This window comes from Rhodnius prolixus, unplaced genomic scaffold, assembly GCF_049639745.1.
Source record: "Rhodnius prolixus isolate KJV_2025 unplaced genomic scaffold, Rpr scaffold_5, whole genome shotgun sequence".
Lineage (NCBI taxonomy): Eukaryota > Metazoa > Arthropoda > Insecta > Hemiptera > Reduviidae > Rhodnius > Rhodnius prolixus.
In genome coordinates this window covers 14,049,112-14,072,726 of record NW_027411624.1, presented here as the reverse complement: position 1 = coordinate 14,072,726, position 23,615 = coordinate 14,049,112, and the positions used below count along the sequence as shown (strand labels likewise).

The 23,615-nt window shown below is 33.2% G+C and overlaps 1 protein-coding gene across 9 annotated transcripts in view; it reads left to right on the top strand.

The window, feature by feature from the left end:
- The window catches only part of Slob (Slowpoke binding protein), a 160,250-nt gene that overhangs the window by 119,143 nt on the left and 17,492 nt on the right, over nt 1–23,615 (top strand). For all 9 annotated transcript variants that reach the window (XM_074135218.1, XM_074135221.1, XM_074135220.1 and 6 more), the window contains 2 exons: nt 9,469–9,629; nt 21,738–22,012. In XM_074135218.1, coding sequence (XP_073991319.1) covers nt 9,469–9,629; nt 21,738–22,012 — 436 coding nt within the window. The remainder of the gene's footprint in view (nt 1–9,468; nt 9,630–21,737; nt 22,013–23,615) is intronic.

The window sequence follows — 23,615 nt, the reverse complement described above, 5'->3', positions numbered from 1 at the left end:
TTAAGAAAACTATAGCATACTACTCAGTAAAACAGAGTGTGTAAGAGCAGAAAGTTTCATTCGAATAATCTGTTGTTTACTGTGGGCCCGATTTCACAGCAAAACCATGTTCCAAAAAAAATTCAACTCTCAATATCTTCTCAACTTATGGATCTGTCCTTAAGAAAACTATAGCATACTACTCAGTAAAACAGAGTATGTAAGAGCAGAAAGTTTCATACGAATAATCTGTTGTTTACTGTGGGCCCGATTTCACAGAAAAACCATGTTCCAAAAAAAATTCAACTCTCAATATCTTCTCAACTTATGGATCTGTCCTTAAGAAAACTATAGCATACTACTCAGTAAAACAGAGTGTGTAAGAGCAGAAAGTTTCATTCGAATAATCTGTTGTTTACTGTGGGCCCGATTTCACAGCAAAACTATGTTCCAAAAAAAATTCAACTCTCAATATCTTCTCAACTTATGGATCTGTCCTTAAGAAAACTATAGCATACTACTCAGTAAAACAGAGTGTGTAAGAGCAGAAAGTTTCATACGAATAATCTGTTGTTTACTGTGGGAGTTACAAGGGCCCAATTTCACAGCAAAATCATGACCCAAAAAAATTTCAACTCTCAATATCTTCTCAAGTAATGATTCTGTTCTCAAGCAAACTATAGCATACTACTCTGTAAAACAGAGTGTGTAAGAGCAGAAAGTTTCATACGAATAATCTGTTGTTTACTGTGGGAGTTACAAGGGCCCAATTTCACAGCAAAATCATGACCCAAAAAAATTTCAACTCTCAATATCTTCTCAACTAATGGATCTGTACTCAAGAAAACTATAGCATACTACTCAGTAAAACAGAGTGTGTAAGAGCCGACAATTTCATACGAATAATCTGTTGTTTACTTTGTCCCCATTTCACAGCAAAACCATGACCCAAAAAAATTTCAACTCTCAATATCTTCTCAACTAATGGATCTGTACTCAAGAAAACTATAGCGTACTACTCAGTAAAACAGAGTGTGTAGGATCACAAAGTTTCATACGAATAATCAGTTGTTTACTGTGGGAATTATAAGGGCCCCATTTCACAGCAAAACCATGACCCAAAAAAATTTTAACTCTCAATATCTTCTCAACCAATGGATCTGTACTCAACAAAACTATAGCGTGCTACTCAGTAAAACGGAGTGTTTAAGAGCAGAAAGTTTCATACGAATAATCAGTTGTTTACTGTGGGAGTTATAAGGGTCCCATTTCACAGCATAACTATGACCCAAAAAAAATTCAACTCTCAATATCTTCTCAACTAATGGATCTGTACTCAAGAAAACTATAGCATACTCCTCAGTAAAACAGAGTGTGTAAGAGCACAAAATTTCATACGAATAATCTGTTGTTTACTGTGGGAGTTACAAAGGCCCAATTTCATAGTAAAACCATGACCCAAAAAAATTTCAACTCTCAATATCTTCTCAACTAATGGATCTGTCCCCAAGAAAACTATAGCATACTACTCAGTAAAACAGAGTGTGTAAGAGCACAAAATTTCATACGAATAATCTGTTGTTTACTGTGGGAGTTACAAAGGCCCAATTTCATAGTAAAACCATGACCCAAAAAAATTTCAACTCTCAATATCTTCTCAACTAATGGATCTGTACTCAAGAAAACTATAGCATACTACTCAGTAAAACAGTGTGTGTAAGATCACAAAGTTTCATGCGAATAATCTGTTCTTTACTGTGGGAATTATAAGGGCCTAATTTCACAGCAAAACCATGACCCAAAAAAATTTCAACTCTCAATATCTTCTCAACTAATGGATCTGTCCCCAAGAAAACTATAGCATACTATTCAGTAAAACAGAGTGTGTAAGATCACAAACTTTCATACGAATAATCAGTTGTTTACTGTGGGAATTATAAGGGCCCCATTTTACAGCAAAACCATGACCCAAAAAAATTTCAACTCTCAATATCTTCTCAACTAATGGATCTGTACTCAAGAAAACTATAGCATACTACTCAGTAAAACAGAGTGTGTAAGAGCCGACAATTTCATACGAATAATCTGTTGTTTACATTGCCACATTTCACAGCAAAACCATGACCCAAAAAAATTTCAACTCTCAATATCTTCTCAACTAATGGATCTGTACTCAAGAAAACTATAGCGTACTACTCAGTAAAACAGAGTGTGTAAGAGCAGAAACTTTCATACGAATAATCTGTTGTTTTCTGTGGGAGTTATAAGGGCCCCATTTCACAGCAAAACCATGACCCAAAAAAATTTCAACTCACAATATCTTCTGAACTAATGGATCTGTACTCAACAAAACTATAGCGTGCTACTCAGTAAAACGGAGTGTTTAAGAGCAGAAAGTTTCATACGAATAATCAGTTGTTTACTGTGGGAGTTATAAGGGCCCCATTTCACAGCATAACCATGACCCAAAAAAATTTCAACACTCAATATCTCCTCAACTAATGGATCTGTACTCAAGGATACTATAGCATAGTACTCAGTAAAACAGAGTGTGTAAGAGCCGAAAATTTCATACGAATAATCTGTTGTTTACTTTGTCCCCATTTCACAGCAAAACCATGACCCAAATAAATTTAAACTCTCAATATCTTCTCAACTAAAGGATCTGTCCACAAGAAAACTATAGCATACTACTCAGTAAAACAGAGTGTGTAAGAGCCGAAAGTTTCATACGAATAATCTATTGTTTACTTTGTCCCCATTTCACAGCAAAACCATGACCCAAAAAAATTACATCTCTCAATATCTTCTCAACTAATGGATCTGTACTCAAGAAAACTATAGCGTACTACTCAGTAAAACAGAGTGTGTAAGAGCAGAAAGTTTCATACGAATAATCTGTTGTTTACTGTGGGAGTTATAAGGGCCCCATTTCACAGCATAACTATGACCCAAAAAAAATTCAACTCTCAATATCTTCTCAACTAATGGATCTGTACTCAAGAAAACTATAGCATACTACTCAGTAAAACAGAGTGTGTAAGAGCACAAAATTTCATACGAATAATCTGTTGTTTACTGTGGGAATTATAAGGGCCCCATTTTACAGCAAAACCATGACCCAAAAAAATTTCAACTCTCAATATCTTCTCAACTAATGGATCTGTACTCAAGAAAACTATAGCATACTACTCAGTAAAACAGAGTGTGTAAGAGCCGACAATTTCATACGAATAATCTGTTGTTTACTTTGTCCCCATTTCACAGCAAAACCATGACCCAAAAAAATTTCAACTCTCAATATCTTCTCAACTAATGGATCTGTAGTCAAGAAAACTATAACGTGCTACTCAGTAAAACGGAGTGTGTAAGAGCAGAAAGTTTCATACGAATAATCAGTTGTTTACTGTGGGATTTATAAGGGCCCCATTTCACAGCAAAACCATGACCCAAAAAAATTTCAACTCTCAATATCTTCTCAACTAATGGATCTGTCCTCAAGAAAACTATAGCATACTATTCAGTAAAACAGAGTGTGTAGGATCACAAAGTTTCATACGAATAATCAGTTGTTTACTGTGGGAATTATAAGGGCCCCATTTCACAGCAAAACCATGACCCAAAAAAATTTCAACTCTCAATATCTTCTCAACTAATGGATCTGTACTCAAGGAAACTATAGCGTACTACTCAGTAAAGCAGAGTGTGTAAGAGCAGAAAGTTTCATACGAATAATCTGTTGTTTACTGTGGGAGTTATAAGGGCCCCATTTCACAGCAAAACCATGACCCAAAAAAATTTCAACTCTCAATATCTTCTCAACTAATGGATCTGTCCACAAGAAAACTATAGCATACTATTCAGTAAAACAGTGTGTGTAAGATCACAATGTTTCATACGAATAATCAGTTGTTTACTGTGGGAATTATAAGGGCCCAATTTCACAGCAAAACCATGACCCAAAAAAAATTCAACTCTCAATATCTTCTCAACTAATGGATCTGTACTCAAGAAAAGTGTAGCATACTACTCAGTAAAACAGAGTGTGTAAGAGCAGAAAATTTCATACGAATAATCAGTTGTTTACTGTGGGAGTTATAAGGGCCCCAATTCACAGCAAAACCATGACCCAAAAAAATTTCAACTCTCAATATCTTCTCAAGTAATGGATCTGTACTCAAGAAAACTATAGCATACTACTCAGTAAAACAGAGTGTGTAAGAGCACAAAATTTTATACGAATAATCAGTTGTTTACTGTGGGAATTATAAGGGCCCAATTTCACAGCAAAACCATGTTCCAAAAAAAATTCAACTCTCAATATCTTCTCAACTTATGGATCTGTCCTTAAGAAAACTATAGCATACTACTCAGTAAAACAGAGTGTGTAAGAGCAGAAAGTTTCATACGAATAATCTGTTGTTTACTGTGGGCCCGATTTCACAGCAAAACCATGTTCCAAAAAAAATTCAACTCTCAATATCTTCTCAACTTATGGATCTGTCCTTAAGAAAACTATAGCATACTACTCAGTAAAACAGAGTGTGTAAGAGCAGAAAGTTTCATACGAATAATCTGTTGTTTACTGTGGGCCCGATTTCACAGCAAAACCATGTTCCAAAAAAAATTCAACTCTCAATATCTTCTCAACTTATGGATCTGTCCTTAAGAAAACTATAGCATACTACTCAGTAAAACAGAGTGTGTAAGAGCAGAAAGTTTCATACGAATAATCTGTTGTTTACTGTGGGCCCGATTTCACAGCAAAACCATGTTCCAAAAAAAATTCAACTCTCAATATCTTCTCAACTTATGGATCTGTCCTTAAGAAAACTATAGCATACTACTCAGTAAAACAGAGTGTGTAAGAGCAGAAAGTTTCATACGAATAATCTGTTGTTTACTGTGGGCCCGATTTCACAGCAAAACCATGTTCCAAAAAAAATTCAACTCTCAATATCTTCTCAACTTATGGATCTGTCCTTAAGAAAACTATAGCATACTACTCAGTAAAACAGAGTGTGTAAGAGCAGAAAGTTTCATTCGAATAATCTGTTGTTTACTGTGGGCCCGATTTCACAGCAAAACCATGTTCCAAAAAAAATTCAACTCTCAATATCTTCTCAACTTATGGATCTGTCCTTAAGAAAACTATAGCATACTACTCAGTAAAACAGTGTGTGTAAGAGCAGAAAGTTTCATACGAATAATCTGTTGTTTACTGTGGGCCCGATTTCACAGAAAAACCATGTTCCAAAAAAAATTCAACTCTCAATATCTTCTCAACTTATGGATCTGTCCTTAAGAAAACTATAGCATACTACTCAGTAAAACAGAGTGTGTAAGAGCAGAAAGTTTCATTCGAATAATCTGTTGTTTACTGTGGGCCCGATTTCACAGCAAAACCATGTTCCAAAAAAAATTCAACTCTCAATATCTTCTCAACTTATGGATCTGTCCTTAAGAAAACTATAGCATACTACTCAGTAAAACAGAGTGTGTAAGAGCAGAAAGTTTCATACGAATAATCTGTTGTTTACTGTGGGAGTTACAAGGGCCCAATTTCACAGCAAAATCATGACCCAAAAAAATTTCAACTCTCAATATCTTCTCAAGTAATGATTCTGTTCTCAAGCAAACTATAGCATACTACTCTGTAAAACAGAGTGTGTAAGAGCAGAAAGTTTCATACGAATAATCTGTTGTTTACTGTGGGAGTTACAAGGGCCCAATTTCACAGCAAAATCATGACCCAAAAAAATTTCAACTCTCAATATCTTCTCAAGTAATGATTCTGTTCTCAAGCAAACTATAGCATACTACTCTGTAAAACAGAGTGTGTAAGAGCAGAAAGTTTCATACGAATAATCTGTTGTTTACTGTGGGCCCGATTTCACAGCAAAACCATGTTCCAAAAAAAATTCAACTCTCAATATCTTCTCAACTTATGGATCTGTACGCAAGGAAACTACAGCATATACATAACTTATAACTCAGTAAAGTGTAGTATATAAGTGAACAAAATTTCATGCCTATAATGTGTTGTTAACTGTGGTATGTAGTTGTAGGTCAAGGAAACATCAATTAGTAAAGCTGCTAAAAAGCACCCAGTTTCTCCAGTTACCCTACTGTACGAAGTGAAAGGTAAATCTACATTCAGCCGACGAATGGAGCCATTTACAGTACTCTCCTCTGCGGAAGAGGATTTTTTTTAGTTTTGTAGATCACGTCGGTTGTCAGAGCTGGGTTTCCCATCACTAAAAGCCATTTACTGATGAGTGTGTGGCAACTTATTAAAAAACTAGATATACCGATCCCTTTCTATAATAACCTACTAGGTGAATCTTGGTAGAAAGCATTCCGGAAGCGTCATCCTATGATTGCAAGAAGGATAAGCGAACTGTTTCTTGAGCCAAAGTAACCAATACTAGTTTGAACGTTTTGTATAATGAAGTTTCTCGATAATTGAATGACGCAGATGCCGTAGAAGGTTTGAACGAAATTAAAACTCTCCGGTAGGATAGTTGTATAAGGGTTTATCGTCAATAACTGCATGAAAAAGCGTAATGTTGAGAAACATTACATTATTTGGGTAGGCCAATTTAAAAACCGATTGTTATTAATTATGAATGAGACTGATTTTTTTGTTAAAAATCTAAGTGGAACAGTGATTGAGGTATTTTGAATTTTTTAGGTCGTTTCAGGAATATACTTTTTGTCAATCACTGGTCCCACCCCATGTCAAACACTGGTACCACCGAAAATTCGGTATGTCAATCACCGGGTCATTGAAATACTTTAAAAAAAGTAATAATTTTTGGTTGACATAAAAATCGAATTCACTGAATACATAATACAATCTAATGGAGCGGCACAATTGTACCAACCAACACCTGGAGCCAAAATAACGGAAGATATTCTAAACGAAACTCGATTTTTTTCTTAAGCTCTAAATTATCTGTCCCTTCACCCTATTTGTTTTGTGTGAGTGCTTTTTTAAACTCATTTTTCGAAAAAAATAAGCATACGCTTAAAAAAACCCTTTACGAGTCTGTTGTTTATTTTAAACTTCTCTGTCATAAACCTATTTATTTCAGACATTATTCTGAACAAAATTATTATTTAACAGTTCTGAGATCTGAGTATATCTATACCGATTTAAATCTTTTAAATCTTTAGATCTTTTAAAACGATTCCTCTTTTTTTTGTGATGGTGCGGATTTCAGCCTCGTCAAATTCGATGATTGGTGGGGGTAGAATGGTGCTGATGGGTATGGCTTACAGCTTCGTTGAACTCGATGATTACCCGGACAGATTTGGAGGTGTTTGGATCTGGCACAATTTAGGTGCGCCAGAACCGCCATTTTCCCTCTACTAAAAAGAGCTAGAAATTTTAAACTAATAAACTAAAAAAAAAAATAGCATCAAAATTTACCAATTTCTAAGCATCTTGCAAAATAAAGAAGTTTATACCAAGCAAACTGCTAACTGTCGACTTTCCTTCAATTTGATTTGCAAATTAGCTTTGCTAATTTGTGAGGAGGCTTATTTATTTCCATAACCTCACATTTGAAGAATTTTATTTATTCATGTATTATTAAAACTTTTCATTTTAACTAACCCTACCTCGCAAATTTAAATAGTTGCTGAACGTGGTTCTTTTTGAAAGAATAACTTCTATAAAGGCAATTTCTTTGCCGTTATGTGTTGGGTAATTAATCAACTAATTAAATAAATATTAAAGTAATTTCGCAGTTCTAGAAATGTCATTTATAAATTAGTATTATTTTATTTGTCTTTTTTTTTTATTTGAAAAGGTGTGCAACATCAAAGGTTCTTTGCATCTAAACTATATCGGAGAATAGACACTCCACTATACAGCCTACACCAACCTAACTTAATATTATTTTATCGATTATTAATATTAATAATTCAGTTAGTATTATGCAAAGTTTAAATAAAAACCTAATAAATGGAATTATTTTTAAAAAAATGTAATTAGTATCTTATACGTCATGACATTCATGAGGAACTTATTGGAACAACTAATATAATGAAAGGGAAATTAATTTGAAGTAATTTACCTTATGGTTTTAATGAAAATAAATAATAATGAAGATCCAGCTAAACAGTGATAACTTCACTACACATGAACAGCTACTTTTACTTCGAATTCAGTTTGGCTTAAAAAGCACCGGTGAAAGTGGGAACATAATGAAATTTCATGAAAGATCTTTGCCCGCTCATATTCTGTCTAACACCCAACGATTCAGATCATCCTTATCATCTTTTATATCTCTCCTTTCCTTAAAGATGTATCAACACCGTAATCTTGCCATCTTTATGCCCTAAGGTGCCACACCATCTTTTTCTTGTACTTACTCGTTCAGGGCTTTGAACTCAATTTTTCATTTTTCTACGCTCAGTTTTTTTAAATTGTGATTTTGGCCCTTCTGGATAACCTTACAGTTTGCAGCTGTAAAAATTCTGTTTTCCAAATTCATGTAACCTCCAAATTTCTGCTGTTTCCATTATTCAATGAATTGTAAACTAATTAATAGAAACGAATTTCAATAAAAATGCAATCCATTCGATCTAACACCAAAGTAACAATGACAAACTTGTCTAAGTCGAAAATTTACCGCTATTTCGACTTAAAGTTAAAATAAATATCCAAAAATATAGCAGCATTGATCATTAAATATACAAATTAAAAACTGTCTTGTCGGTAAGAACTAAGTAAGATTGGATCAGTTAATTTTTTAGAGCAATAATCACAGCATCCTCAAGCTTACGTAGTGCTTCCCAACTTCTTAAAGGAGTCAGTATTTATCGGGTGGGAGCAGGGTTATTTCGCCTGTCAAAATAAACAATACTTAAATCGATATACTGCTTAGTTACCACATTTTTTGAAGAACTTTTCTTTAAGGAACAGAGTCTTAGGTTTATGGTTGGGAACATATAATGTTTGTGTAATATATAAATAAATATATAATATAAATGGAGTTTGTGAATGAGATGAGGAGGCAATCTCTACTCCGCCAAACCCAAATACTAGCACAATCAACTATTTCTGCATGTCCAATTGTGTTTTGTGGGTGTTTGGTGTGCTAGTGTTCGAGTGGTAAATATTAAACTTGTTTTTCTTTGTGGTTTTGTAATCTAATTGTTAGTTGATTGCAAGTTTACTAGTGTTGTTGGCTAATTTAATAGCTTTAACAAACCAAAATTAAAGATCAATGTCAAGGATAATAAAGCGAAGTTCAATGGTTAAAAATTACTTTAATAGATACAAAATTATTCACAATACAAGGCAACGCAACACGTTTGCGTTTAGGGGGACTATAATGTAAATTTCTGATGCAAAATCAAAATCCAAAATCTCTACGATTCCGAGAATATCAGACAAAGTAGAAAATATCACTTTTTCTTGACACATGAACTTTTGTTTTTTGGTTAAGTTAAAGTAATACGTTGTTTATGTTTCAGGCATGGAGGACGTTATGAATATATGGCGTTGGAAGCGGAAGGTGGAGGGCAAGAACGTTTGGAAATGGAAAGAAAAGCCAAAGAAGAAGCACACACCGCATGTACCCATTACCTTAAGGGTTCCTCGAGGTACACTCTCCTGCAGCATCTTAAGGATATAGGTAAATTGATTCATTTTTATTGTCTAATACTTGTGTTTTTTTTTTCTAGGTTCAATTGTAAGAAAATAAATTTATTTCCAGATAAATAAAGTTTTGTATTAAAAGTTCCTTCCTTCTAAGAAATACTGGTTATACCCCTGGGTTCATTACTTATACCAACTGTATCTGAAGCAAACCGCAGTCTTATTATTTCTAAGCACGTAGTAATGCAGTAATGCGCCTAAGCAGTACTATACCCTGCATTTTACACAGATATATATCAATAATCCTAGCGTTGCTTGAGTATTATCACTCATTAGAAGCTTTTAAAAAATTATTATAGAATAAACGTCATGTTCTATTTTTATTTGTTTTCCTTCTGACCAAAATAAAGCTGTGGGATGATTGCAAGTTTCTGAAAATATGGATTTTAGAATGTGAATGACGACACTTTAAAAAAGGCAAACATTTATATAATAAATTTGTTGTACTTCAGTCAGCATCTATTGTGCCTCAGTAGCTTACATATATGGCTAATAAATAAACCATGTCGCCCAATGTAACTCAAAGAATAAAATACAAAAATGTTATTGCGGAACAAGAAATCTGTGTTTCTTCTAGAAAATGATTTTAAGTTCAAGTCTTGGCAATGTTTAGTAAAGTTATTTGTTTATGTAAGCTTAGCTTACCTAACTTAAACCCTTCTTGAGTTCATCCTTCTCCAGTTATTGGAATTTAATAAATCATCTTTTAGGATGATAACATTAAACTCAAATTAGGCTGATCAAAAGTAGTTTTTCAGGATTCGCTTCTCAAGATCTACCAACTTCGCCACTAATTTTTTTTATCAAGTTTGATGTAATTGAAACTTCTTAAATCATGCTCTAAATGAACAACAGTACAATATGTTTCTAATTTATGAAATAATAATTAAATCTATATGGATGATAAATCAGCTAAAACTTTCATTCTAAACATAATGCACATTTCATACTGAACTCTTGAAACGATTTCTTATTATAATGTTACTGACGCGCAACACTATGTTTCTAACGTTAACGTTCCACTTGTAACTAACATATTTAAGATTAAATTCAACACAATTAAACTTATTATAGCTAATCTGGTACAGTTAGCAAGAAGACTGAAAGAGTACGGATAGCTTCACAATTAATATTTTTTCATCGCCAGGCTTTTAAGATGGATTCTCTAACTTTTCAATCGCTTTGACAACCTAATTGTCTGGAGTAGCAGTTATTATTTTACTCATTTCTTTTTTCCTGTTGGGTTACTTTCTGTAAGAGTTAAAAAAAATAGATCTATAAAAACTTGAGAGAAATAAAAAGTTTTCCAGAAGGAAGTCAAAATGCCATTTTATTTTCCCTATAACAAATTGTTCTGTGGGGTCGATGTTCTTGTTGACTCATTTAATAAAATATTTGAAAAATAATAATAATAATAATAAAATAACGCTGACAAAGTTTGCTAATGACAATCTAATTAATATATGTTTACTTTTTGCGTGACATATCGGTGTAAATTTAAGTTATACTAATTTTTTTTTTTGTTTCTATAAACATGCAAAAATGGCAGGGAAAAAATATAAAATTCTGTATTCATTTTTTTTTATAATTATTAATAGTTGACCAAAAATAGAAATAAATATTTTAGCACTTAGATATAATGTATCTTATAATCAGAACATCTAATTAAAGTAGTTGTAAAACTGAACTTATTGTTAGGTTTAATCAAACAGAAAAGGTTTTCTTGCTGTCACATACATTACTAAGATAACTTAATTTAAATTAATTACGGTTTAAGTTTAAAGATAGATGGAAGCATTTAAAACTTAATTTACATTTAGTTTGAAACTTTTCTAAACAATATGTCACCTTTAAATCATTGTTTAAACTTAACTAAACTTCTTTGTCCAAAGTTTACAGATTTTTGTCAGCAAATTGATTAATTTACTTTTTTTAATTTTTTCTTAAGATATCTGAAAGTTTAGGTTTTCAATTACTTTACTTTGAATTCTAATATTTTTTGACAGCCTTTTATTAAAACAAAAAAGAATCTGTGGACTGTTATTGAACTTGTAGAACTGAATGGGCTTCCAGCTCAGGAATGTTTATATTTCAATAACACTACCCAAACCAGATGCTAAAGAAATAACAGAATTCTATCAATACTGACATTGTAATTCAGTCCATTTCGAGGAAGTTACTAAATGTACTAACACTGCATTAAAAATTATATTTTTTTTAAGGATCATTGGCGTCATAACTTCTAATACTCCATATTATGCCTCTAACACAACCATTCCACTCCGATCTAAAAGTATCTTTTATTCAAGATTTAATCTCTGCCTGAATAAAGGAATTTCACTCTTGTTTTTCCGCACATCCTAACCCTCTCATTCACCGTCTTTCATCTTATCCCCTTCCTGACAATCCGAACCTTCAGATAAAGACTTTTTTTTTTTTATAAATTTTTGTTTTGAAGTTATGAAGAGGTTCTAGGACAACACGCTTCCATAAAAGGTAATTTTATGGTAATGGATCTGTTTTAGGCAAACTACATATATATTAGTGAACATTCGAAGTTTAAAATAACTTAAGGAATTGTAATAACATTAAATCGAGAAGTATTGGTAAAAGTTTTTTTTTTTGTTATGTTTACATGTTAGATATTCTACAAGAAAACCATTCTGTAAATTGAAAGTCAAAAAAAGTAATACACAAATGAAAGTAATGCTAACCCACGAAGAGTTGACATAGAAAATATTTGACAGACATATCATAACCCCCTCATAGGTGAACAGTTGAGGCTTCACAACGCAAATAAAAAATCTTCGCCCAAAGAAATTGATTGTCAGATAATGTTTTGTAAATATGTCATTGTATAAAATTGATATAAACCTTTAAATATATTTTTCTTTTTCGTCTTTTTAAGTCTTTAATTAATATATTCTGATTAGTGACAGTCCAACTGGCAGACACATCTGTATAAATGTCTCGGCATTGGAATCTAGCCAACCTTCTGTCTTTTGAAAGAAAGAACAAATATGTTTTGACGCTTTGACTGTATAGGTCTTTTTATCTGATTAACAATCCAAAGATGAATAGCGTACATTGCCCTATACTTTCTACAGTCTTATTTTTAAACTGCAGTTGATTATAGTTGCTAGTCGTAAATACTACTTTGTTACTACTATTTTGAAAGAGGATGCATATTATACACTTTTTAACCTCAATAAATTTAGTTATCAAAGCAAAATTGACAGTGTACTGTGTTAATTGCCTGATCCATACATTTTTATTTTATGTTACAATGTAGTAAACATAAGTTATCACTTAGCTACCATACTACTGTATTTGTCTGAATATAGATTAAACAGAAGATACCTATATGCAGCAAACCAAATTTGTATTTAGGGGAGAATACTCTTCATGCCTGAGTAATAATTGTAGGTATAATTATATATTACTAATAAATTCAAATTCATTGCGCCATTTATGGTTAAAAAGCAACCAAGCCTTGGCAACAGTTTTTCGGTTATTAAAAGCAAAACTATAGTGATTAATGTAAAACAGTGGTACAAAGAAGTGAGAGACGTAAGCCTTAAGAAAGAATATGAACGACCGCTTAATGCAAGCAAAAAATTCTTATTAGAATTTATAGCCTTTCCAGAAGAAGTCGAATAGAGTTTTATCAAAAAGGTTAATATTGAAGTGGCTTGGGTTATCTTGAGCGTTTGAGAAGTGAGGGAATATTCAAGACTGTTTCTAGGACGTTCAGGAGGAGGTAGAAAGTGAAAATTTGAAGATAAAAAGATGCAGGAGAAAGGATGCAGAATCAAAAAGGATTGGCAATATGTTACTGAGGAGGTTAAAATCCTTCATGGCCTGTAGCGCCAATTAGAAAAAATAGAAAAATTATTTTAGTAATTCCTGATCACATCATTCTTCATTAAATTATAAAAATGTTTTGATAAAAACTCAAAATCAATATTATGGAAGAATTCTTTGAACGCTTTCATGTTCTCCTTTGATATTATCCTGCTTACTTTTATTGGGTCTCAGTCCTTTCTGAGAATAAAGCTTTGATCTATTCTAACTAAAGGTCAATATTAGTGTGGATATTACGGCTTGGACGGATGAAAGATCATATTTTATCAGTTTAGATATGTGCTCCAAAATATGTGCTTTGTATTGATTGATACTCAGAAGTCTGTCTATATCCTGAAGTAAATTATTTCTTTCTTTAAAAAAAAAAAAAAAAACTTTTTGGGAATTCCAGATTGTTTACCAGTTTTTTTATTTTTGGATTTTGTAATTTCTCTAAAGGCATTGGGTGCAACTTCAAAATGCTCTTCCTACCTGAATTTGTATTTCTGTAATGATACAAGTATATAAGGATACCTGTAGTGATGCAACTACCTGTGCTGAGGTCATTCAAGATTCTATCAATCATTCAATTTCAAAATCCTGACTTGAAGTCTTTCTAGATAAAGTATACATATACAGAAGAAAAATCAAGCTATTTTGTCAAAGTTTTCGCCACAACCTCCACACAATAAGTATAACAAAGAGAAAGCATTTTCTAAAAATACATTTTCCAATTCAAAAGAACTCAAAGCTTGCATTTGTCATGGAAAACATAATTTTGTCAAGTCACCAACACCAAAAACCACCAAAAAAACTGATCACTCTTAAGTCAGTTTCACCACATTAAATGTTCCATTTATTAGAAATCCCAATACCATCCCAATGACCTTTATAGTGAGTCCCCTTATTTTAGCCATTAATATTTCATGAATTATAGGAAAATCTTTTTGAATTATATAGGAGTACGTGTTGGGAATTTCGGTTTGTTCTACTTGGGAGAGACTTAACTCCATTTACCACATCCTGTCATGTTTCTAAGAAGAAGTTTTCCTTCTTCCTTATCACGCCTGACATTTTGGATTGAGTTTTCTGTTTTAACACTACTTGAAAAATTAACTTTAATAAGTAACTTGAAGTATTTTATCCTTCATCTTTATGTTCTAATTTTATAATATTCTTTTATGCATTCTTTACCAATTATAACAACTTACTATTGTCACTAATACACATTTTTAGCAGGAGTAGGGATTACAGGATTTGTTTAGCAATTATAATTGTTAATAAAAATAAGAATTACAGAAAGGATTTGTGGAAATACTAATGCACGTACCAATTCCCATGTAGTATCGAAAATGTAACCAAAATAGATAGTAAAAGATGATAGCACTGTATCATCCGTTGGACACATGTAAACATAATACATCACTAAGTGATAAAATGAAATGTCATCCTCTTTTTGTTGAATTTTCCTCTACTTCTACTTGCTGATTGATCATGCTAGATCTCTCTGTAAAAGTCATCTATCACGTCTTTTTATTGAATTAAGTGATTCCGCCAAATAATCTTTTTTTAAAAAGAGATGAAGAAATACAACGGATGTAAAAAGTTTATTAATTAATTCGGTTATACTTAATATAATAATAATGTAATATTTAATAATATTTTTGGCAAAGTATTACTTAAGGTTCACCTTTCATGCCGCTATAAGGTACGTTTCTGCGACCATTTATTTCTTCTGGGATATTAACAATAAAGAAAAATATACTAAAAGCTATTACCAGTTAAACCGAGAAGATTGTTTTTCTTGCAAAGTTAGCGATTTAAAGGCGAGGGTAACTCAAATATTTCCCAGGACAACTAAAATGATTTTAACGAAAAATAATTGCAAATAAGTGTTCTGATTATATGTTTGAAGCTGGGATGTATAAAAAAAAAAAGAGGAATCGGAATCATTATCGTACCACTAAGCAAAAAGGCACCGAGGATCCATCTAGGCAAAAAGGTGACCACCAGACCTCACAAACGAGAGGACTTTGCAGAGCCATACTGACCTAGAATTTTTTGCTACACCCTATGGAGTCGTTGAGAAAATAGCTCATACTGAAACACTCTGTTAGAGATGAAGTACCTTAAGATATTCCTGAAGGAGGCTTGCCCTGCTAACTTCCCGAGGATTGTTGTCCTAAATTATATGATCTGTTGAGCATATATATCCATAGGATAGGAACTACGATTCCTAATGTTGCGAACAGAACCAGCAGGTTCTAGCTCACCTTTTTCGTTTGTTGTGAAACGTTTTCAATGGAGAGCATTGTGAGCCTACCCGCGGACTAAGTGCATACTTTATTTACTTATGGATGCCCTGGATTAAGATTAGATAAGCTATTAAATATGCCACCACTTATAAGTTCCCTGCTCTCCCTAAAAAGGATCTTACCGTGAGAATCATATAATTTTCGTAAACAATCTTTTTTTTGTAGTTCATCCAAACATTCTTTTTCTGTTTAATACAGAACTTCCATTGGCATACATGATTTGCTTCTTTTGCGTTTATATGATTCTTTAGACTTCATGGATAGTAGTCCCAGTAAATCCGTCATTATTACTTTCAAAGAGCATATTCACAGAAAGTAACCCTTAAACACTGAAAAGCCACTGATATTCTAATCTCCATAATTTTAACTATGCTTTTTGTGGAAATACTGCCTTTAGAGGGCCTAATAATATATTAAAGTTTCAGAGGCCTTGCAACTTCTGCCTTTAAACATATAACCTCGTGTCTATACTGTGCTTTTCTTAGAGACGATTATTTAGTGAATTTTCAATCTCATTACTTAATTATAATGTAATATTTTCCATCCTTCTACATTAAACTTTAACAATCTGAGGATTCCGAATAAGGAGTTAGAAAAATTGAAATGTTAAGCGATTAATATTTAATTAAAAATTTGTAACTTTAATAAAGAATGCTAATTTTATTTTAATATTTTCTTAGAATGACAAGTTTATTAACTGCTTATCTTGTTTTATAATAAGCTTAATTAAGAGTAAATTTACTTGCGCGGCGGGCGCCATGTCCTTAAAACAGAGCTAATTGGTTTTCCTTAGTTGTCTCCTAAATGTAATTAACTATTAAATTATGAGAAAAACTTTACTCTATATTTCTTAACAATCAACTTTGATTAATTGATTATATTTTGGATTTTTTTTTTCTATATTCATGGTTTATTTATTCCAATAATGGATTTTTTATTCTGATTCTGGAAATAATAACTTTATACTGCATTATTGTGATCAAGATATAACGCTCAAAAGGTTCATTACAATGTTTAATGGAAGACATTTGAGTTTTATATATTTTTAATGATTTATCACGCCTTTCTCCTTAATTGTCAGAATCACAAACCGTGCAGATCATTCTCTAATGTGTGCAGTCAACAAAACTGTGAACATTCCTTCTGCGCGGTTCACTTCATAAACCTGACACTAAACCTCATTCTTCTTTTCAGCTATAGAGGTCTTGGCAGTCTATACTGCTTCTACACAGTCTTTAAGAGGTTTAAGCACTATAATACTCGTACTTTATTCATTGATAGTTGCCATTCACCACTGTGGTCGAAGGTACTTGTGCTGAATTTTCCTTTTTCAGCTGTTGAGGTGAATGGGTTGTTAGTGGAAGGTTATCAAGGTTGAATCCTGATGAGGGTTGACTAAAGGAACAACCTTTACACCAAGCAAGTAATAGCGAATGGAATTGTAATGTTTAGGCTATTTGTTAATGATTTACATTAAGTAGAAAGTGTTTACCAACAAGGGATCTTTAAATATTGCCATTCAAATCGATTAGCAAGCTAGCTCGTTAGAGCAAAATTGTTAGTTCTTCTTTGACGTTCTTTGCACCTTAAATTTGCTTTCTCTCCAGAGAGTTGTTATAGTTTCACTGGCTTCTGCCATTACATAGCTATTAGCCTTACATTACAACAGTTCTGTAGAATGATTTTTACCTTTAGGAGAAACTACTATAGTTCAATATCGACCGCAAAACCCGTAACGCTTACATTTTCAATCGCAAGTCTAATCTTAGCTTCTGCAAACTCATTTCCACCCAAATTTCAAGACTCGATTATACTTGCTAATAACTAATCTCGATAATATTATGAATATGCTTGAATTCTGGTAACCCCATAAACACCGCTTTTATAAATTCAAATGTTAACTCTTATTTCAAATCTCAAATCTCTTGTCTTTCGTCCAAGGCTAAACTGTGGTCATCTTGAGGAGAGAGGAGCCCTCATTACGTACAGTTCAACAAATTGCCAGTGATCAATCACGTTGGTAAGGGGTGAGCTGATGGCTCTCCAATACAAAAATTCTGACTTACCAGTCTGCAGTTTGGACATAGTGATAACCACCATTCTTGTAAAATATAATGTGGTTCTGAACGTTTAAGTGTACAAAGAAACAAATTAGACGAGACATATTTTCTATTTTATTCTAATTATATCATTGAGTTGATGTTCTTAAATATTTCAATATTTAATGAAAAAATAATAATAAGAACAACAAATAGGAATTTAAAATTTTAATATTAAAAATATCAAGGTATAGCTGACATGTCCAGAGAGTATAAAATACTTAGGAGCTCTCTTTAAACAAACTGTGATGGTACAGAGTTTGCTGAAGTACTGAAACAAACACAAACAGTTATATTCTCAAGTTGTCTCCTGTTGTCAGTTTATGATTAAAGAGACTATACAGATTGTAGGATTCAACTTTATATTAAATCCAAGAGTCTGGAAGATTCTTGTTATAAAAATAATCTTGAATATACATAAACTAATGTACCACACTATAACTCAAACATTTAGTTTTTGTTTTTTGTTTTTTAATTTAATTGAAGGTCCATTTTTGTCTACTGTTTCTTTTTTTTCAACAGTTTAAGTAATTAATGTATGGACAGAACCATATTCTCGCAAAACCAAAATGCCCATCAAGGAATACGAGGGGGTACCCAAAAAAAACCGGAATTATTTTTTAAAAGCTATTTATTTACAAATTTTTTACAGAACAACCTTATCCCCTTCAAAATACTCTCCATTACAACTAATACATTTGCCCCACCGGTGCTTCCACTGTTCGAAACATTTTTTGTAGTCATCTTTAGAAATGGCTGACAGCTCCTTCTTCGTTTTTTTCTTGACCTCTTCAATGTTGTCAAATCGGTGACCTTTCATGCCCTTTTTCATGCGTGGAAATAAGAAAAAGTCGCACGGAGCCAGGTCAGGCGAGTAAGGTGCGTGGGGCAGCGGAACCATGCCATTTTTAGCCAAAAACGGTGTAACAGAGATGGCTGTGTGTGCAGGTGCATTGTCGTGGTGGAAGAACCAGTCTCCTGTTTGCCACAAATCGGGTCTTTTTTGGCGAACACTATTGCGCAATCTTTTCAAAACTTCCAAATACAAGGTTTGATTGACGGTCTGACCTGGGGGGACAAACTCTGAATGGACTACGCCTTTGGCATCAAAAAAGCAAATCAGCATTGTTTTGATGTTTGACTTGACTTGACGATATTTTTTTGGTCGGGGTGAAGATGATGTCTTCCATTGGCTCGACTGTTGCTTTGTTTCTGGGTCATAACCATAGCACCAAGACTCATCACCAGTAATGACCTTTGACAGAAAGTCTGGATCAGTTTCAAGCTGTTGTTTCAAAGCACGACATGTTTCAACTCGATGTTCTTTTTGATTGTCAGTCAGAACTCGAGGAACAAACTTGGCAGCAACCCTTTTCATCCCCAAATCTTCCGTTAAAATTCGCTGAACCGAGCTCCAAGATAACCCACTACTCTCTGACAGTTGATCAATTGTCTGTCGACGGTCTGTGAACACCAGCTCTCGAATTTTTTCAACATTTTCGTCGATTCGGGCAGTTGATGGACGTCCAGAACGAGGTTTGTCATCAATCGACATGTCGCCATTTTTAAACCGAGTAAACCACTCGTATACTTGAGTTTTTCCCATAGCGTCATCTTTGTAAGCTGTTTTCAACATTAAAACACTTTCAGCAGCATTTTTGCCGAGTAGAAAACAAAATTTCAGAGCTGCACGTTGTTCACTTAAACTTGCCATCATAAAAAACGAAAAAAGAACAAAACAGCGCTGGAAAAAACAATCACTGCAGATGAACAGAACAAGACAGGCAGACAACACAGGCAGGACTGAACTGGCAAGGAATTGCGCTATACACGTCTAGCGGCAGAAATGCGTACTACATAAGCTCCATGCGCGGCAACGCAATTCCGGTTATTTTTGGGTACCCCCTCGTACAACCAGGAATCGAGAGATCGATTGAAAAGACACAGCAAGTTCTCAACTATCAAAAAGAGTATTTTGATTGCATCTACAATCCAAACGAACTCAACGTCAAGGACGAATAATTAAGGCGACTGCATGCAATTAATCATAATTACGGATTGTTCTCGGGATTAAAACTCACTCTTATTAGAAGGATTGACATAAATAAGTAATAATGTTTTACAATATCTCTCGGTTTAACTACATATGCCAGACTTATAATTACTAGAAATCCGAAACTGTGCAAGTTACCTTAAGGGTTTCTATAGCATCTCAATTCAAATTGTAAACTAATGAGCGATGCGAGAAGAAATCAATTAGTGCAATAGGCACGTCAACATAGTTACTTTTAGTAAAATATAGTAGGATCCCCAACAAGCCATGGTTTGTAGAAGTACTGGAGGGAGAAAGGCAATTTTACGCAACAATAATGCGACTGAGGTTCAACCATAATCTTATAAGTTATTAGATAGTCCTAAATGTGATTGCAATAGCGGGGAGGATGGGGACATCGAGCACCTCTTCTTCAGATGCAGCAGATATAACAGAAATAGAGACAAGTTCCTAAAGGATTTGGGAACACATGTACGATTTCCCCGTTGCGCTAAAAAGTATTTTAGCTATAATGAATCCTGATGCGCTACGAAGCATTTACAAATTCATTAGAGGGAATAAAATAAAAATATAGGATGCAGAGAGACTCCATAGTTTCTATTTTAGTTCTTAATTTCTCACACAAATACTATCATAATTACACTACTATACTACTACTCGTATACACCACTCTACGCTCACATCAAATAACGAAGTCACATTCAGAGACCATTGTGTTGTTCTAGGAAGAAATAAGTCAGTACGCAGCGCTCATGATATCTTTATCTCATGGAAGCCACGAAGCAGAATGTAGTAGAAAAGTGACAGTCATGATGAAGAAAGAAGTGAAAGAGGCTGCGCTATTCCTCAAATTGAATATTGGGAAAAGATAGGGCTGGTTTTTTTCCACCAATATATTGGTAAATTAAGGCATTAGAAGCCAACTGTAACTGGGCATACCAATATGTTGGTTTTTTCCAGCCCTTATAAAGAAATAATGGTTAATGTGTAAACAAGAACATAAAAAACAATAAATAAATAAATAGTAAAATACAGGAGTACCACCATTTGTGCATAGTTCCTTAATAATGTAGACTATTACAGATTTTAATTTCCAGTTTCTTGGTTTAACACAGCTATAATTCTTGTCTACAATCTGAGTTAAACTGGTTACATATCAGGACTGGCTTAAATAGTTGGTTATAATGGATCAAATCCCTTCAGAACTTTCCAAAAATTTTATTAATTATTTATTCTGTACAAATGATTTCTAATTTTCTACAAATAATAAGGGACCGATAGCAATTACAGGCCTTGCAATTTCAGCAAGCTGCACTAATTGATTTTAAGTAATTTCGAGAAAGAATTTTTTATTCTTGTAAGCCTATTATCTCTAGCGTTTTTTATTAATTTACAAAGTGAATTGAGATGCTATAAAAACCATTAATTGATGGTCTTGGTTCAATTGTTCCAGTTTTATTAGGTCGATTGAAGTAGCAGTGAATTTGGTCAAGAGACTTACGTAATTGGCTTAAAGTACGGAATACTAAATCAGCAGTAAACCACTTCTTTTAACATACATTATTCGGTTTTGTACTCTTTCTACCCTTTTTATAGTTTACGTTTGAACATACACGGTTCACACTCGGTTACAAAATGTTCACTTGCATTACACATAAGATTCTACATACAGCTTTATTTCTTAGATTTTATGAGACCATTTCTTTGTATTCATGTTTGTAAATGTTTAATCTAAATCTGTCATTTTTTTTTTCTTTTCTTTTCTTTTTTTACAGGTTCTCGTGTAGATAAACATTGGTTTGTGGTGCGTGATACATCTGTAAAAACAGAAAGATTGCTAACATTGGTACCTAAAGGGCCTGCATGCCCTATAAAATGTGATGCAGCTACTAGAAATATAATACTTGACCTATTCTTGAATTTACAACATCCATATATATATCCAGTACTTGATCTGGAATTCAGAGAATCACCAACGGCCCAGGAAACCTTTATAGTACTTGTTATACCTTATAATTCTAAAGGAAGCCTCAAGGATCTTATTTACAAGGTATTTTTTCTTCTTCTTTTTTTTTTAATTTCCAATTTCATTGCCTTTTGAGTATTTTACACTTATTGTTTCACAGGTTTAAAGAGGACTGATATTGCAATTTTACGATATTACACTTTTTGTATCACTCAGTATTCTTTCCATAAAAGATAGTATCGTAGAGTTGCATCAAATAGAGTTAGAGTTAACAGATTTTTTACAAGATGGTATTAACTTTTCATTTGCATAAAAGTGAGAATAACATTCGTTAAACCTCGTTCAGATTCATTCTTATCCTGATGCAGTTTCTATTCTCTTCTTTTGCTCTCTCTTCCAAGCTGGCCAGGTCTCCTTTTTTAATCTATGATGGACTTTACGACACTGACTATATTTTTACAAATGCAAACTCCTTGCGCGGCGTTTAGTATTAGCGTAGAAAGTAGCTTTGGTAGATAGTGAAAGTATGTAGACTTTTTTTTTTTATTAAAGATGGCACTGCTAGCTGACAAAATAAAGTTAAAAGGCGGTGCTAATACACAAATCTTCCTTTTTCAACTTGGAAGTTTTCTTAGATGGATTTATAATTTGAACTATGCCGGTAATTAGGCTAGTTTCTACACAGCTACTGAAGAAATTGTCTCCTGGGTTGCCTAATGCCAAGAAAGTCTCCACAGAATCCACCAGAACGCTGGTGATTACCCACGGTTATTCGCACATTTCCACTAAAGCCAACAGAATTAAAATAACAGCAAATCAAAGTGACGCAACTACAATGTAGATTAAAATCCGAGTATTCTTTACTGTCTGAGAAAAATCTCTACTCACGAGTATTTCGAGAACATTCCATATTATTCTTATGGCTATTAGCACAATGATGTGCTGATTATAATAAAATTAAATTTAGAAATACAAATAAAAAACTAATCGTAACTGTTTTGAGGAAAAAAGCTAACAAATCTTAGATACATAAATTTAATCTCAAAGAGATAGTTGCGGAATTACTGAACCCTGCAGGAACTGAAAAATTGTGTCCTACTGAGAATTACTTTCAAGAAATTTGTGATCAATCTTCAATTCATAGAGGCACAATTTTTAGCTAGTTAGCTTTCAAGTTGAAACTTTTAGTGTGAAACATACTAAATAAAACATAAATTTCTGAAACTAGTGAATTTATGCCTTGAAATATGGTCCATTGGTTCCAGTATCAAATAAATGATCGCCAACAAGTTTTATGTGCACAGCACGCAGTTCGACTGCCGCAAGCATTCTTATTTGACGTACATTACCCCCAATAAAACACATTTATAATTTAAAACATTGCATTCAGTGGGTTTCATTTTTATTTATTTTTTTTGAAGTCATAAAATTTTAGTAATGACTTATTTAATCGGGAATTCTTTTTTGAATTATTATTATAGTAAATAATCATTCGTTCATTCGTTATAAACACAGCCCTTCCGCTGACTTTGTGCTTTATGAGTTTTAATAAATCAAAGGGTGATATTTGGATTCGAACTCTGTAACCAAACACAACTAATCTCTTCACTTATCACTTAGAGCAGCGTTTCCCAACCTGTGGTACGCGAAAAATAATCAATAATGGCGGAAAAGTTTTAAAAAAAAT